The sequence below is a fragment of the Acipenser ruthenus genome, unplaced genomic scaffold, assembly GCF_902713425.1.
Source record: "Acipenser ruthenus unplaced genomic scaffold, fAciRut3.2 maternal haplotype, whole genome shotgun sequence".
Classification (NCBI taxonomy): domain Eukaryota; kingdom Metazoa; phylum Chordata; class Actinopteri; order Acipenseriformes; family Acipenseridae; genus Acipenser; species Acipenser ruthenus.
In genome coordinates, this window is record NW_026708318.1 from 3,526 (window position 1) to 17,328 (window position 13,803).

The 13,803-nt window shown below is 43.2% G+C and overlaps 1 protein-coding gene across 2 annotated transcripts; it reads right to left on the minus strand.

Moving 5' to 3' along the window:
• Positions 1–4,347: 4,347 nt before the first annotated feature.
• On the minus strand, positions 4,348–10,025 carry LOC117969671 (GTPase IMAP family member 8-like). Of its 2 annotated transcripts, XM_059020804.1 has the most exons (4): positions 9,949–10,025; positions 9,148–9,278; positions 6,954–8,000; positions 4,348–6,685 (listed from the first exon to the last, which is right to left on the minus strand). In XM_059020804.1, exons 2-4 carry the CDS (start codon positions 9,176–9,178, stop codon positions 5,226–5,228), a joined length of 2,538 nt encoding a protein of 845 aa, XP_058876787.1. In that variant the 5' UTR covers positions 9,179–9,278; positions 9,949–10,025; the 3' UTR covers positions 4,348–5,225. The 2 variants fall into 2 exon arrangements, with proteins under 2 accessions (XP_058876787.1, XP_058876788.1); XM_059020805.1 differs by lacking the exon at positions 9,949–10,025 and having other exon boundaries at positions 9,148–9,291.
• Between the last annotated feature and the right edge of the window lie 3,778 nt (positions 10,026–13,803).

A 13,803-nucleotide genomic window follows, 5' to 3' on the forward strand; every position in this document is an offset into this window, starting at 1 on the left:
CAGAGCGCTTGCTGTTCTGTGTTTTATTTGCTCTTCCTGCAGCGATTTAGAGGACAGATCTCAAACCCACCAGAGCACTAGAGCAGGCATTTCAAAAAGAGCTCTGAAACAGACTTTAAAGCTCTAAGTGTAAAAAGCTGCCAGGATGTGAACGATGAAAATAAAAACAGGGCATAGGGGCACATCCAGTAAAGGCACTCCGCGTGGAGAGCAGTCTGGAGTCTGGAGGTCACCGGTTCGAGTCCAGGCTTTTCCTTTGCCAGCCGAGGACGGGAGCTCCCAGGGGGCGCCGCTCAATTGGCCGAGCGCCGCCCGGGGGGAGGGAGGGTTAGGTCGGCCAGGGTGTCATCGTCTCTCTCTCTCTCTCTCTCTCTCTCTCTGTGATTTTGTTCTGGTTTATGAAGCAGTAAACAACACCAGATAAAGGATGAAGCTTTGCTGTGTTAATAATCAATGAGGAAGGAAGCAGAGGATTGTATTGCTGGGGTGGAGGGAGGGAGGGAGGGAGGGAGAGAGGAGAGAGAGTCGAATATCGAGAACTAAATCAGAGAGAAACAGCGTCAGCATTTCCAAGCCCAATGCCCTTATTAAAGTGTCTCGTAGTAACAGCACAGCAAAGTGTAACAAAGCACAGTGAAAGCATTGTAAAGCACAGAGAGGTCTGGTAAAGCACAGGGAAGCATTGTAAAGCACAGAGAGGTCTGGTAAAGCATAGGGAAGCATTGTAAAGCACAGAGAGGTGTGGTAAAGCATAGGGAAGCATTGTAAAGCACAGAGAGGTCTGGTAAAGCACAGGGAAGCATTGTAAAGCACAGAGATGTCTGGTAAAGCATAGGGAAGCATTGTAAAGCACAGAGAGGTCTGGTAAAGCATAGGGAAGCATTGTAAAGCACAGAGAGGTCTGGTAAAGCATAGGGAAGCATTGTAAAGCACAGAGAGGTGTGGTAAAGCATAGGGAAGCATTGTAAAGCACAGAGAGGTCTGGTAAAGCATAGGGAAGCATTGTAAAGCACAGAGAGGTCTGGTAAAGCATAGGGAAGCATTGTAAAGCACAGAGAGGTGTGGTAAAGCATAGGGAAGCATTGTAAAGCAGAGAGAGGTCTGGTAAAGCATAGGGAAGCATTGTAAAGCACAGAGAGGTCTGGTAAAGCATAGGGAAGCTGGGGGACGCGCCACGCTGGTTTTTTCTGAACCCCTCTGCTTCCTCTTTTAGACCTGGAGTCGTGTGTTGTGAGCGGCGACGGAGAGTCAGATAAGAAACAGAAGAGGGTTTGAGTTCGGGTTCAGGGTGGTTAATGGCAGCTGTAGCTGATGCATATTTAACATCAGAGGCTCGTTAGGAAACATACCCAGATGACCTCCATAGATACCAGACACCAGCCAGTGGAAAAACTGCAGTGTGTGTGTGTGTTTCTTTGTGTGTGTGTCTCTCTGTGTATGTGTCTGTGTGTGTCTCAGTGTGTGTGTGTGTGAGTGTGTGTCTCTCTGTGTATGTGTCTGTGTGTATGTGTCTGTGTGTGTCTCAGTATGTGTGTGTGTGTGTCTCTCTGAGTATGTGTATGTGTGTGTCTCAGTGTGTGTGTGTGTGTGTGTGTGTCTCTCTGTGTATGTGTCTGTGTGTGTCTCAGTGTGTGAGTGTGTGTGTGTGTGTTTCTTTGTGTGTGTCTCAGTATGTGTGCGAGTGTGTGTATGGCACAGGACTCCTGTCTGTCTCCTCACTGAACTAACAGCAGTGTCCAGTCGTCCCCCCTGTCCCTGTCTCTCATAGTACAGGACTCCCATCTGTTTCGTAACTAATAAACGCAAACAAAATTGCCCCACCTGAGACAGGGAAAGGGGATCAGTGAAGCTCAGTACAGACACGCACGCACACGCACACATGCACACACGCACACACACAATGATAAACCTCAATCACTTTGCTCATAAATAAACTGATGAAATCCGGCCCCGGTCTCGTCTATGGGAGAGGATTAAAAGGGACGACTCTTCTCTATTTAATATTCTGAAACAACAACGATGATGATGATGATGATGATGATGAGAGGTAATCCTCTCCAACACTGCCCTGAATTACACCTCAACACCCCCCGGGACAGAGGAGGGGAGAGGGAAAGGGACTGGGAGGGAGGGAGGCTCTAGTGGTTAGAGCTGAGGAGGGACTGGGAGGGAGGCTGGCTCTAGTGGTTAGAGCTGAGGAGGGACTGGGAGGGAGGGAGGCTGGCTCTAGTGGTTAGAGCTGAGGAGGGACTGGGAGGGAGGGAGGGAGGCTGGCTCTAGTGGTTAGAGCTGAGGAGGGACTGGGAGGGAGGGAGGGAGGCTGGCTCTAGTGGTTAGAGCTGAGGAGGGACTGGGAGGGAGGGAGGGAGGCCGGCTCTAGTGGTTAGAGCTGAGGAGGGACTGGGAGGGAGGGAGGGAGGCTGGCTCTAGTGGTTACAGTTTGTTGTGAGTGAAGTTTTATAACAAAACATTTCTCCTGATGAGGGCTTAATCTTATCCTCTGGGTGGTTTATATTTTTCATATGAATTGTTTCCATGATGATCCTTTAAGGGAGCCTGTCCTGCAGTGTGAGCTCAATGCTCCGTGATGCCGGGGTCTGCGAGTGAAGAGCGAGGAGAATCGAGGCTTTCCGTTTCCCATTCATGCCCAAGTACAAAATCAAAGACGTCTGGCCGCTGCAGTCCAGGTGGGAATGTGCGGGCGTCAAGGCACTGCAATTGCATGAGGTCAGAGAAGAGGGCGCTGTTCCTTCAAAGCCAGGTAAATGCCTTCATAATCATAACTAGGGCTTCTAGTTTTAGGGTTTTATTTTTGATCCCTTTAAACATATTTTGAGCTGATTCGCTTTCTTAATCAAACACCAATTACCAAAGGAAGTTGTTTCTTTTTACCCTCATATATCTTGATTGAGTTCACAAACGACGCGCCTTGATCTCACCTGATTCTATTTGAACCTGCATTTCGTTCTGGCTCCGATCAACAAAGTCAGCGTATTAATTTCCACTGTGTTAAGTTTCCAGCAGCGCGTCGCTAATTGAATCAATCTGGTATTCAGTTAAGACTTAAAAACTATTAATTAAGGCTTAAAGGGAGGGAGAGAGATGGAAAATAAAGAAAAAACGAAAACTGAAAGCCCTAATCATAACCCACTGTGGCTTCGTGTACTTTATTTATTTGGTTGTATACTGACATCTAGTGGTCAAGTCCAATATTAACAATGACTTTTACGTCATTGATATTGAGTCTCTATTGTAACAGCTTGTCAGTGGCATTCAGTGTTTAAATTGATACAGGGTGAGAGAGCCTCAAGTGCCTTGTTTGTTGAGAGCATTATTTTGTCCTATTACCTGGTGAGCTCAGCAGGGACGTTCATATTTATATTACACATTTCAATCGGTACATACATGGGCAGCAGTGTGGAGTAGCGGTTAGGGGCTCTGGACTCTTGACCGGAGGGTCGTGGGTTCAATCCCAGGTGGGGGACGCTGCTGCTGTACCCTTGAGCGAGGTACTTTACCTAGATTGCTCCAGTAAAAACCCAACTGTATAAATGGGTAATTGTATGTAAAAATAATGTGATATCTTGTAACAATTGTAAGTTGCTCTGGACAAGGGCGTCGGCTAAGAACTAAATAATAATACATTCCATATTAACTAAACAGGAGTACATGCAATAAGAAGAAATCACTTATTTTTTTTACATTGTTTTATTAAGCGTGTCCAATTATTTTACTCCCCATTTTTCCTCCCCAATTTGGATTGTCCAATGACTTTTTCCCCTTTCACGACAGCAATTCCCCCCCGCACAGCTGCTCAGGAGACCCGAAGGTTCAGCGGGCGTCCTCCGATCCCCACGCCCGAGCCAGCTTCCTCTTCCACAGAGCGGACGTCAGCGAGCTAGCGCCCCCTGGAGCACAAGCCCTGCAGGTGTCTGCTCTGAGCTCGCTGGGAGCCTGGGTCCGCTGTAGCGCGATGAGGAGAAACAGTCCCTGACGGATTTGCCTCCCTAACAGCGAAGCCCGGCCACTCTGCACAGCCAGGACTCGAACCCGCGCTGCGTGACTCCCCCTGCACACCACCCGGGTGACCAGGTGAGCCACTCGGGGACCCCCAGGAAGAATTCACTTTGAATTGCTTTGATTTCTATTTTTGTAACTCAGGCAGTAACCTCCTTTCTCATTGGGTTGACGTTCCCAGACCAGACAGCTGACAGAGACGAGACACAGGCAGGGTGCTCGGCGTGAAAGCGCTCTGCGGAGCCGTTTTTATTAAACAAAAAAAAAAAGTTTTGAACAAAAAAAAAAAAAAAAACACTGCTCACAGAGCAAAGTATAAAAAACTGAACAAAAAACAAAATCATTAACACAAACTGACACCAAACTGATAAACGAGTACCGTTCATTTTCCTTTCCTTCCTGTTTCGTTTCTCACTCGGTTCCTCCATCCTGAACACCCACCACGAACGAGCAAAGCTCCAGGTTTTTAAACCGAGGACCATCTCCAGGATAGCAATAAACTGATTCGTGGTCGACAGCGACTCCGTTTACAATTAACCCACATTTTCACGAGATGTCTGGCAGCGATGAACTGCTAACAATCGCCCCTGCCAGACCACAGCCAAACCAACAGCGATAGCAAAAGATTGCATTTTGAAATCAAACACAAACATACATTTAAATCCTGTAATACGTTTCTCCCTGTGCTAAAACAAAGACAATGCATTCCCTTTGCAATAATAATACACCCCATGCATTTAAATCACCTTGTAGTACGTGGGTGGAGCCCCTGTGTCTGCTGGCTTTGACCTACTGAGCTCTCAATTACTTAACTAGACCCTTAATTGAACTCATAATTTGTTTAATTAGACCTATTTCATTGTTCTCAGCTCCTAACCAGTTACAGATTTCAAGTTACATTTTACAGTTCACTTGAAACCTCTTTTAAGAGCTTAATTAAGCTAATGGTTAGTTCAATTAGAGGTCTGGTTGAGTAATTGAGAGCTCAGCTGGAATGCAAACCAGCAGACGCACACAGGGGGTCCCCTCAGGACCGGGGTGGGGAACCCCTGACATCGATCATACACAACATCTTCAAGCTGTCTAGAATCTACGATGCCATTAAACAAACGATTAAAAAAAAAAGTCTCTGCCTTTTCCAAAAATACTGTCTCTCTGAAATCCGATATGTCTTAGAATTTAGAGGTAATGTTTTTTGTGTGGATCTCTCACTGCCTGTGTTCCTCCCCCAAAGCCCCTACAGCTGCTCCTGCTGCAGATCCTACAGCTGCTCCTGCTGCAGATCCTATTGGTCCTGATGCTGCTCCAGCTACTGCCCCAATTACTGCCCCTGCTACTGCCCCTGATGATACTCCAATTACTACTCCCGATGGCCTTAGATATTCATGCCAAGGAGGTTTTCCCTTCTGCTCCCCCTTTTCTCTTTCCTCCCTCTCTCTCCTCTGCTCCTCCTCCAATTGCCCCCTTTTCTCTTTCTCTCTCCTCTGCTCCTCTTCCAACCCCTTCTTCTCTTTCTCTCTCCTCTGCTCCTCCTCCAGCTCTCTCCTTTTCTCTCTCTCCTCTGCTCCTCCTCCAGCTCTTTCTTCTTTCTCTCTCCTCTGCTCCTCCTCCAGCTCTTTCTTCTCTTTCTCTCTCCTCTGCTCCTCCTCCAGCTCTCTCCTTTTCTCTCTCTCCTCTGCTCCTCCTCCAGCTCTTTCTTCTTTCTCTCTCCTTTGCTCCTCCTCCAGCTCTTTCTTCTTTCTCTCTCCTCTGCTCCTCCTCCAGCTCTTTCTTCTCTTTCTCTCTCCTCTGCTCCTCCTCCAGCTCTCTCCTTTTCTCTCTCTCCTCTGCTCCTCCTCCAGCTCTCTCCTTTTCTCCCTCTCTCTCTTCAGCTCCCTCTCCAGCACTCTGGATCTCTCCCTCTCTCTCCTCAGCTGCAGTTGTAGCTCCAGCTCTCCTGGCCTCTCCTTTAGCGGTTTGCTCTCTTCATACCCCACCCTGTCAGTCTGCTCCTCTCTCCTCTTCCTTATCCTCACTTCTCTCTCTGTTTCTTCTACTTCCCGGTACATCTCACTGGTGTAGTAGCTGCCTTCATTTCCCTTCACCATGTTGTCTATCTTGTCCAGGAGCTGTGTGACCTGAGTGCGATCGCTCCTGTCCTCAGTGTTGAGAACATGATACCTGTTCCCACATTTCTCAACAAGCTGCTGGAGCTCCTTGCTGCCTGTCTGAATATAATCCTCAATGGTATTGCCTCTCAGTTTGTCACTGTGTGTGAAAAGGAGCATCATGTACCTCCTCACAGCCTCCTCACTGAATATCTCCTGGACTGTCTCCACTGCTCTCCTCTCTTCCTCTGTGAATCGGTCCACCGGTATCACCAGGAGGAAAGCGTGGGGTCCCGGGGCAGACAGAGAAACACAGCTCCTAATCTGGAGTTTGTCCTCAGAGAGCTCTGGAGTGTCGATCACAGCAACACGTCTCCCAGCCACTTGTCCTTTTCTCTTCTCACACTCCTTTGTTACTGCAGAGGAGCTGGCTTCAGATCTGAACTCCTCTCTGCCCAGGATGGTGTTTCCTGCTGCACTCTTCCCAGTGCCAGTCTTCCCAAGCAGCACCATCCTCAGCTCAGTGGGGCTGGGAGGCGCTTGGGTATCTGCAAGGGGAGCCTCTCCTTCACCTCCAGACACTGAAAGAGAAAATCAGTTGGATATAACTGGAAACAGAATGCACAACATGATATGGAGTGACTCAATTAGACCACGTAATTACTAATCAAACCCAGGCATATTGTTTACAGCTAGTATTAATATCTACAGTGTAGATTGTAGAGGATAAAAACCAATGAATCCATCAATAAATGCATTAAAAAATAACATTAAATGCTGTTTCTTTGCCCGGCCTCCCTCAGTGTTTACTGTCACTCTGGGGTGTGAACAATCTTAAACTGAACTTACTGTCGGGATGGAATAATTCCTTGCTGTTTATTCTCCTGAGAGGCAGCTTGAATTCCTCTGGCTCTTTCTCCAGATCCTCTTCCTTCATTTGCTTCAACTTCTCCACCATCTCCTCTTCTCTCCTCCTCTGTTCCTCCTCATATTTCTGTTTCATTTCCTCTTCTCTCCTCCTCTGTTCCTCCACATATTTCTGTTTCATTTCCTCTTCTCTCCTCCTCTGTTCCTCCACATATTTCTGTTTCATTTCCTCTTCTCTCCTCCTCTGTTCCTCCACATATTTCTGTTTCATCTCCTCTTCTCTCCTCCTCTGTTCCTCTTTGTGTTTCTCATTGAGCTCCTGTTCCTTTAGTCTAATCCTTTCTTCTACTTGCTGGTAAATCTCATTTGGGAGGTAGCAGCCTCCATTTCCCTTCACCATGTTGTCTATCTTGTCCAGGAGCTGTGTGACCTGAGTGTGATCGCTCCTGTCCTCATTGTTGAGAACATGATACCTGTTCCCACATTTCTCAACAGGCTGCTGGAGCTCCTCGCCAGCTTGCTCAATGTACTGCTCGATCGTCCTGCCTTTCAGCTTATCCCTGCAGGTGAAAAGGATCATCGTGTTCCTCACAGCTCTCTCACCAAGCAGCTCCTGGACTTTATCCAGGGCTTCGAAATCCTGTTTTACTCTTGACTTCCACAGTCCAGTGTGACTGAAAATAAATTCTTTTGAACGCACCCGTATGACCAGGAGGAAAGCGTGGGGTCCCGGGGCAGACAGAGAAACACATCTCTCAATCTCGACCCGGTCTGTGTCTAACAGGTCTGGAGTGTCGACCACAGTGACCAGTCTCCCAGCCACTTCTCCTGTTCTCTTCTCACACACCCTCGTTGCTGCAGAGGAGCTGAATCCAGATCTAAACTCCTCTCTGCCCAGGATGGTGTTTCCTGATGAACTCTTCCCAGCCCTGCTTCTCCCAAGCAGCACGATCCTCAGCTCAGAGGGGCTGCGCAGCTCTTGAGAAACAGTTTCTCGAGTCTCGTGTTCTGCAGCCATGATTCCCCGCCCTGTTAAACAGAAAGAACAGTTTGTTCCTCTTAGAAATGAAAGTTTTCCCTGTGAAGCCCTGGATTATTTTTCTCCTCTTGTTGTAGTGCTGTGCTGAAAGAACGCTCCCTGTCGCACACAGCACTGGCATGTTCCTGTATGTGTGGAGCTGCTGTACAGAGACACAACCAGCAAGCTCTTCCATACACAGTGATAACTGATTTGGTGAATCAGTAAAGTGTCCACATTGTTTGTCAGCGGATTTGTAGCAGTTTGATTTCTTGTTTGTCCCTTCATGTGCTGTGCAGGTGTAACAGCATCCGAATAATGTGTCAGCTCACGACTAGATTTCTGCACACAAATTATTTATTCAGTTTTAAACCCTCAAGAAATCTGAGGTTTCACAACTCTTTACAAATATTTAGAAAAAAATATCAAAGTTTAAGGGCACTCAATAATAGCCACAAATAGCTTATCTCTTTACAAATGAAAGTTAACTTAAACTGAAATGACAGATTTGTTTCAATCAACTTAGAGACTTTCAAAACATTTCCAAAAACAAACTGTGTGTCAAAAAATATTATTATTATTATTATTATTATCTATTTATTTATTTATCTATCTATCTATCTATCTATCTATTAGCAGACGCCCTTATCCCGATTACACATTACATTACAGATAAGAGCAGCTATAAAATACAATAAAGTCAGTGGAAAATAAGAGCAAATTCAACTAAGAGAAAATAAAAATAAATACTGTAAATTACGTGTGAGAGCGATTTGGACTAAGAGCAGCTAAACTTATAGTAAAGATATTTGCTGATAAGAGTAAATTCCATCAAGAGCCCGTAGTCTGTACAATAAATGGAAAAGAACGATTTCAAATAAAAGCCATTACAAAAACTGTGAATACGGATACCTTTAAGAGTAAAATCAAGCACGAGACACAGAAAATAGTCACAATGCATCAAACGCCTTGTTTTATACAAAACCGCAATGCTGCTACCTGAGGAAGGTGTCTTTCAAACAGATATTTCTGCTGAAAACGAAACCAAACGTTTAACTTCCACTTACAATCGCGTTGTGCTTTTTTAATTGTTTATATTTCCACATATTCCACCGCCCTCTTAGTTTGTTAAAAACACAATACAAGCACACAACTCACCGGTGTCCGGGTCTGAACCCGCAGCAGCCATCTCTTCACAGTAACGGTGAGGTCTGTGTTGTTGTGCTTCAGTTAATGTGATGTGACGCGCTTGTCAGTATCAGCAGCGATCATATTCAGCGACAGAAAGCCTGTGGATTGAGATAAGCACATGGAAGCGCTCTCTAAATTCAAGTTGAACAAGAGCGAGGCTTTGATTGGCTGAAATGTTTTTTGGCTGCGCTCTCTATCCGCGTGTTCTCCAAAGATTCATGTAAACAGCATCCTGTTATTAACAAGCTACTAAACATGACACTTTCGAAACGCAGTTTTGTTGACAACGAAAGCAAATTTTAAACTACGCATTTCCACTTAGAATAACGCCCTGCTTTTAAAATGTATTATTAGGCATGTAATTCAATAAATACACGACTCAACGCGATCCTGGTTGGCTTCTAAACACATTTCCACATTTTTTCCGTTTTATGATTTTTGGAATCATTCTGGATATTTCATATTATTATTATTATTTGACTGTGAGTTCAGGAGCTGCTCTTCATTTCTAGTTGCTTCACAGTTTTTACCAGGGAACGAAAAAAAAGTTATTTCTAAATAAGAAGCTGAATAAATAAACTCCAAACATTTTACCAAAACACAAAATTCATTTTCATTTGTATCTAAAAGTTAAAATGACATTTAAACACTACAAGCCTCCCATAACCAGACTACAATAATAATAATAATAATAATAATAATAACAATAATAATAATAATAATAATAATAATAATAATAATAATAATAATAATAATAATAAGCCTTACCTGATAGCTTTTCTCCACACGTTTCCCTTCATAATCTACAGAACAAGAACACGTTCTAGTTTCTCGGTAAAGCTCACATCTGCGCATGTGCACAATCTGTCCTGAAGAGGGCAGCCAAGCCAAGCATTGTACAGCAACACAGAACAACCACACACGGCGCTATATAATAAATTCAACATTCAAACCAGAGTTTGAGATGTTACATCCTGACAGACCCCTGATGGGGACCTGTACAAGCATAGCCCTTTAGTTTCATAGGAAACCAAAGCAAAATTCAAGAGAAAAGCCCCGCTCTAAGGATGTGATTTTTATTGCAGCCGCTCCAGCGCAGCCAGACAGACTATCTCAGTTTAATAACAGCGTGTTCCCCGGACCGGGTCTGCCGGCTGTTTGAGAGCCGATTCCGTTTCCTGTCGGGCAGTCTTAAAAACGAAAGCCGTTTCTAGTGTCTCTCTTTTATAGAAACTCAGTTTGACACGAGTGGCCCCAAGCAGCCAACGCGAATATGCCAACAGTGCCTAATATCACCGGGTCAGCCCCGATCACAATCCTCATAACAACATGCGTCAGGAAAAGAGCGCCGTTGCCAGGGAACGGGGAACAAAAACGTCTTCTGAGTAAATAAACTGGCTTAATAAGAAATCAATTTCCACACACTTTACCAAAAAACATAATCCAAACCAGAATATAACATTTTGTTTCCTTCATATTTCAACTTTAAAATTACATTTAAACACAACAACGGCCGCTGACCTAAATCAACGTCATCTCAATTAATCAAAATAAAAAATTATTTTTTTTAAAATTCATATTCAAACTTAAAAAAAATCTATTAAGCCACCCGTAATACGATAATAATAATAATAATAATAATGTATTTTTTAAAACTTACCTGATAACTTTTTTCCACAGATTCCTCTTCATAATCTTGACCATTCTGAAGAATTTTTTTTCACACAACCTCCCGTTGTAAGCGAGACTTTATATTTATACTGCCTTATCTTATATTATTTACTATATTTAATAATATCGTTTTTGTTTTATTTATCTTTAACTCCAAGCTGTAAAATTCAAGTCGCGCTGTTTCGGCCGTTGAAACTCGCAGCTCGAGCTCGAGCTCCACCAGTTTGAATTAGCAGCTCGCGCTCCTCAGGGTAGCTGGGTTCATTATAAAAAATTTTGGCGGTCAAATGTAATTACACTAATTGTTAAAAAAATAAAAAATGCAGATACAGAGCAGAAGATGTGAACCTGTTTATTAGATATACTATCTATTATCAAATTTTGCAGATCTCTTGATCCGCCCCTCCTGCTCTGCACTGGACTCTCCTGACCTCAGCACCTCGTTGCTGGATCCTCAGCTGATGCGCTATCCTTGCACTATTGCACTGCTAATCTGTCACTGTAGATCTAACTCGCTGTGATCCTAACTTGTTGCCTCCTGGTTCATATTGTATTCTAGCAGTGTTATTATCTGCGCTGTCTGTAAACCGCACTGTGTTTAAATATGAAGCTTGCATTGTAAACCTGTGACTCCTGTAGTTTTCCAAGGGAGTGGGAGCAATTTCAAACTGGAGCTTTTATTACATATAAAACGATGATCCAATTTTGCAGATCTCTGGATCGCCCCTCCTGCTCTGCACTGGACTCTCCTGACCTCAGCACCTCCTCACTGGATCCTCAGCTGATGCACTATCCTAGCACTATTGCACTGGGCGCGTTAAGTAAGTGAGCCGCTCAGAAAGCACACCGAGCAGATTTAAATGACTTTAACGCTCTGCTCCAGGAGAGCGCTGAGCGACTTTTAAAAAAGGCGAATAATAATGATTTGCTTGTTTGTGTTTCTGAGGTGATGGTCGATGAAATGGCCCCCGTGTGAAGTTACTGTCCCCTGCTGGACCTCGCTGAGTCCGGCGCTCTGTTTGGACTGAACCTCATATCTGACTGTGTTTAATACCGGCGTTAATAATGAAAATTATGAATAATATTAATACTACAAGCCTCATAATAATACATTAATAACTATAAAACAGCTCTACATTTAAAAAAAAAAAATAAATTAAATGATACAAATTCGAAAACAACATTTTTTTTTACCATCTTATTTAGCCAATTTAATACATAACTTCATAAACCAGTTCATCGTTCTTGACAAACGTATTTGTCAGTCCTGTCTGTCCTCTCCACTTGTTTCCTGCAGGTGTCCATTCAGTCCGCTCCCTCTGATCCCTGATGAGAAATGCTCAGGAGCGGCTCAGCGGGAGCGGCACGGAGCAAGGCGTGAAGCTGATTATTTTACTGAGCCGCTCTGAGCCGCTCTCTTACTTAACACACCCACTGCTAATTAAATATTGATTGACGTCCGCTGTTGACCAATGAGAGGCTCTCTATAAAATACCGCGCTTACATTTGCGTTCCAGCCCGCGAGACAATTTTCAAAAAAAGTAACTGACATTTTTTAAAAACCGAACCGGGATCGTCGTCGTCGAGTGAAAACAGAGGAGTGTTTTTATTTATTCCGCTAAAATAACATTCATTTTAATCAAAACGCTGCACCTTTTCCGAGGGTACGAGGAGTAAGTATTCACTATTTTATTAAAATAATGTTTTTTTTAAAAAAATAAATAAACAATAATTGTTTCATCGAATACTACTGCTTTACATTAGTGCGAATTACGAGACCTGTTAGTGCATGTGTCATGTTTAAACGTCAAAAAACGGTATGTCATATTATTATTATTATTATTATTATTATTATAATAATAATAATAATAATAATAATAATAATAATAATAATAATAATAATAATAATTACAGTGTGTATTATTTATTTTAAGTGTATTATTTATTTCAAGTTACCGGAGCTAAATCTTTATTTTTATCTTGTTGTTATCATTACTTTAATGTCGTTAACGAGGTTAGTTTTTGTATTGTCTGCATTTCCTAACTAACTAGTGTTTTTCATGTACGTATTTAATAATATAAATACATCATTATTAATATTAAATATATATATATTTGAACTGGAAGTATTTTAACAATCTCACATGTAATTCAGGCTATTAGATAATTAAGAATTATCAAACTGAAGCAGAAGTATAAAATACCAACAAAGAACCAAAGGAGGCCAGGAGACTCACTGCCTCAAGAACCAGGCTGTAGAGAACAGAGAGAGAGAGGAGATTGCGTGAAGGATTGCACAGATACACGCAGACAAACACGCGTGGATTGCGTGCACACTCTGAGACACACACACACACACATATGCATGCACGCTTTCACACGCTAATGTGTCTTTCCTTACCATGATTAGGTAGTCGATCACCCACTATCACTTATTTATTTATTTATTTTTTATTTTTTATTTACCTTGTGAGAAACAAAAAAATGCCACACAACCACATCCCATTGTGGGCTCCGTGTCTCTCACCTTGATCCGGTTTGGGATCAGTCTCTACCAGGGTGTGTTCCTTCTGAACAGGCTCTGCCAGTCCTTCTATCTGAACCCTGCAGCTCACTGTGGCTCCACTCAGCTCCTGAGTGACAGTGACATTCAGCACACTATTCCTACTGAAGGTCACGTCCTCATTCTCCGCATTCTCTCCCCTCTCTGCAGCAGGTTCAATCCTAGAATTCTAGGTGATGCAAAACGCCTGGCCAGAGCTATAGATTAAAATAATAATAATAATAAATAAAATAAATAATCTCCGTCATTGATAAGAGAGCAGCATCTAGTGGAAACAAAACTACATTACATCACCACCAAGATTTCAAGTCAAGATCAAATCTAATCTTATTGTATTGTTTATTATTTAAGTAAATAAATCAACAATATCTGGAAGAAAAATAAATATG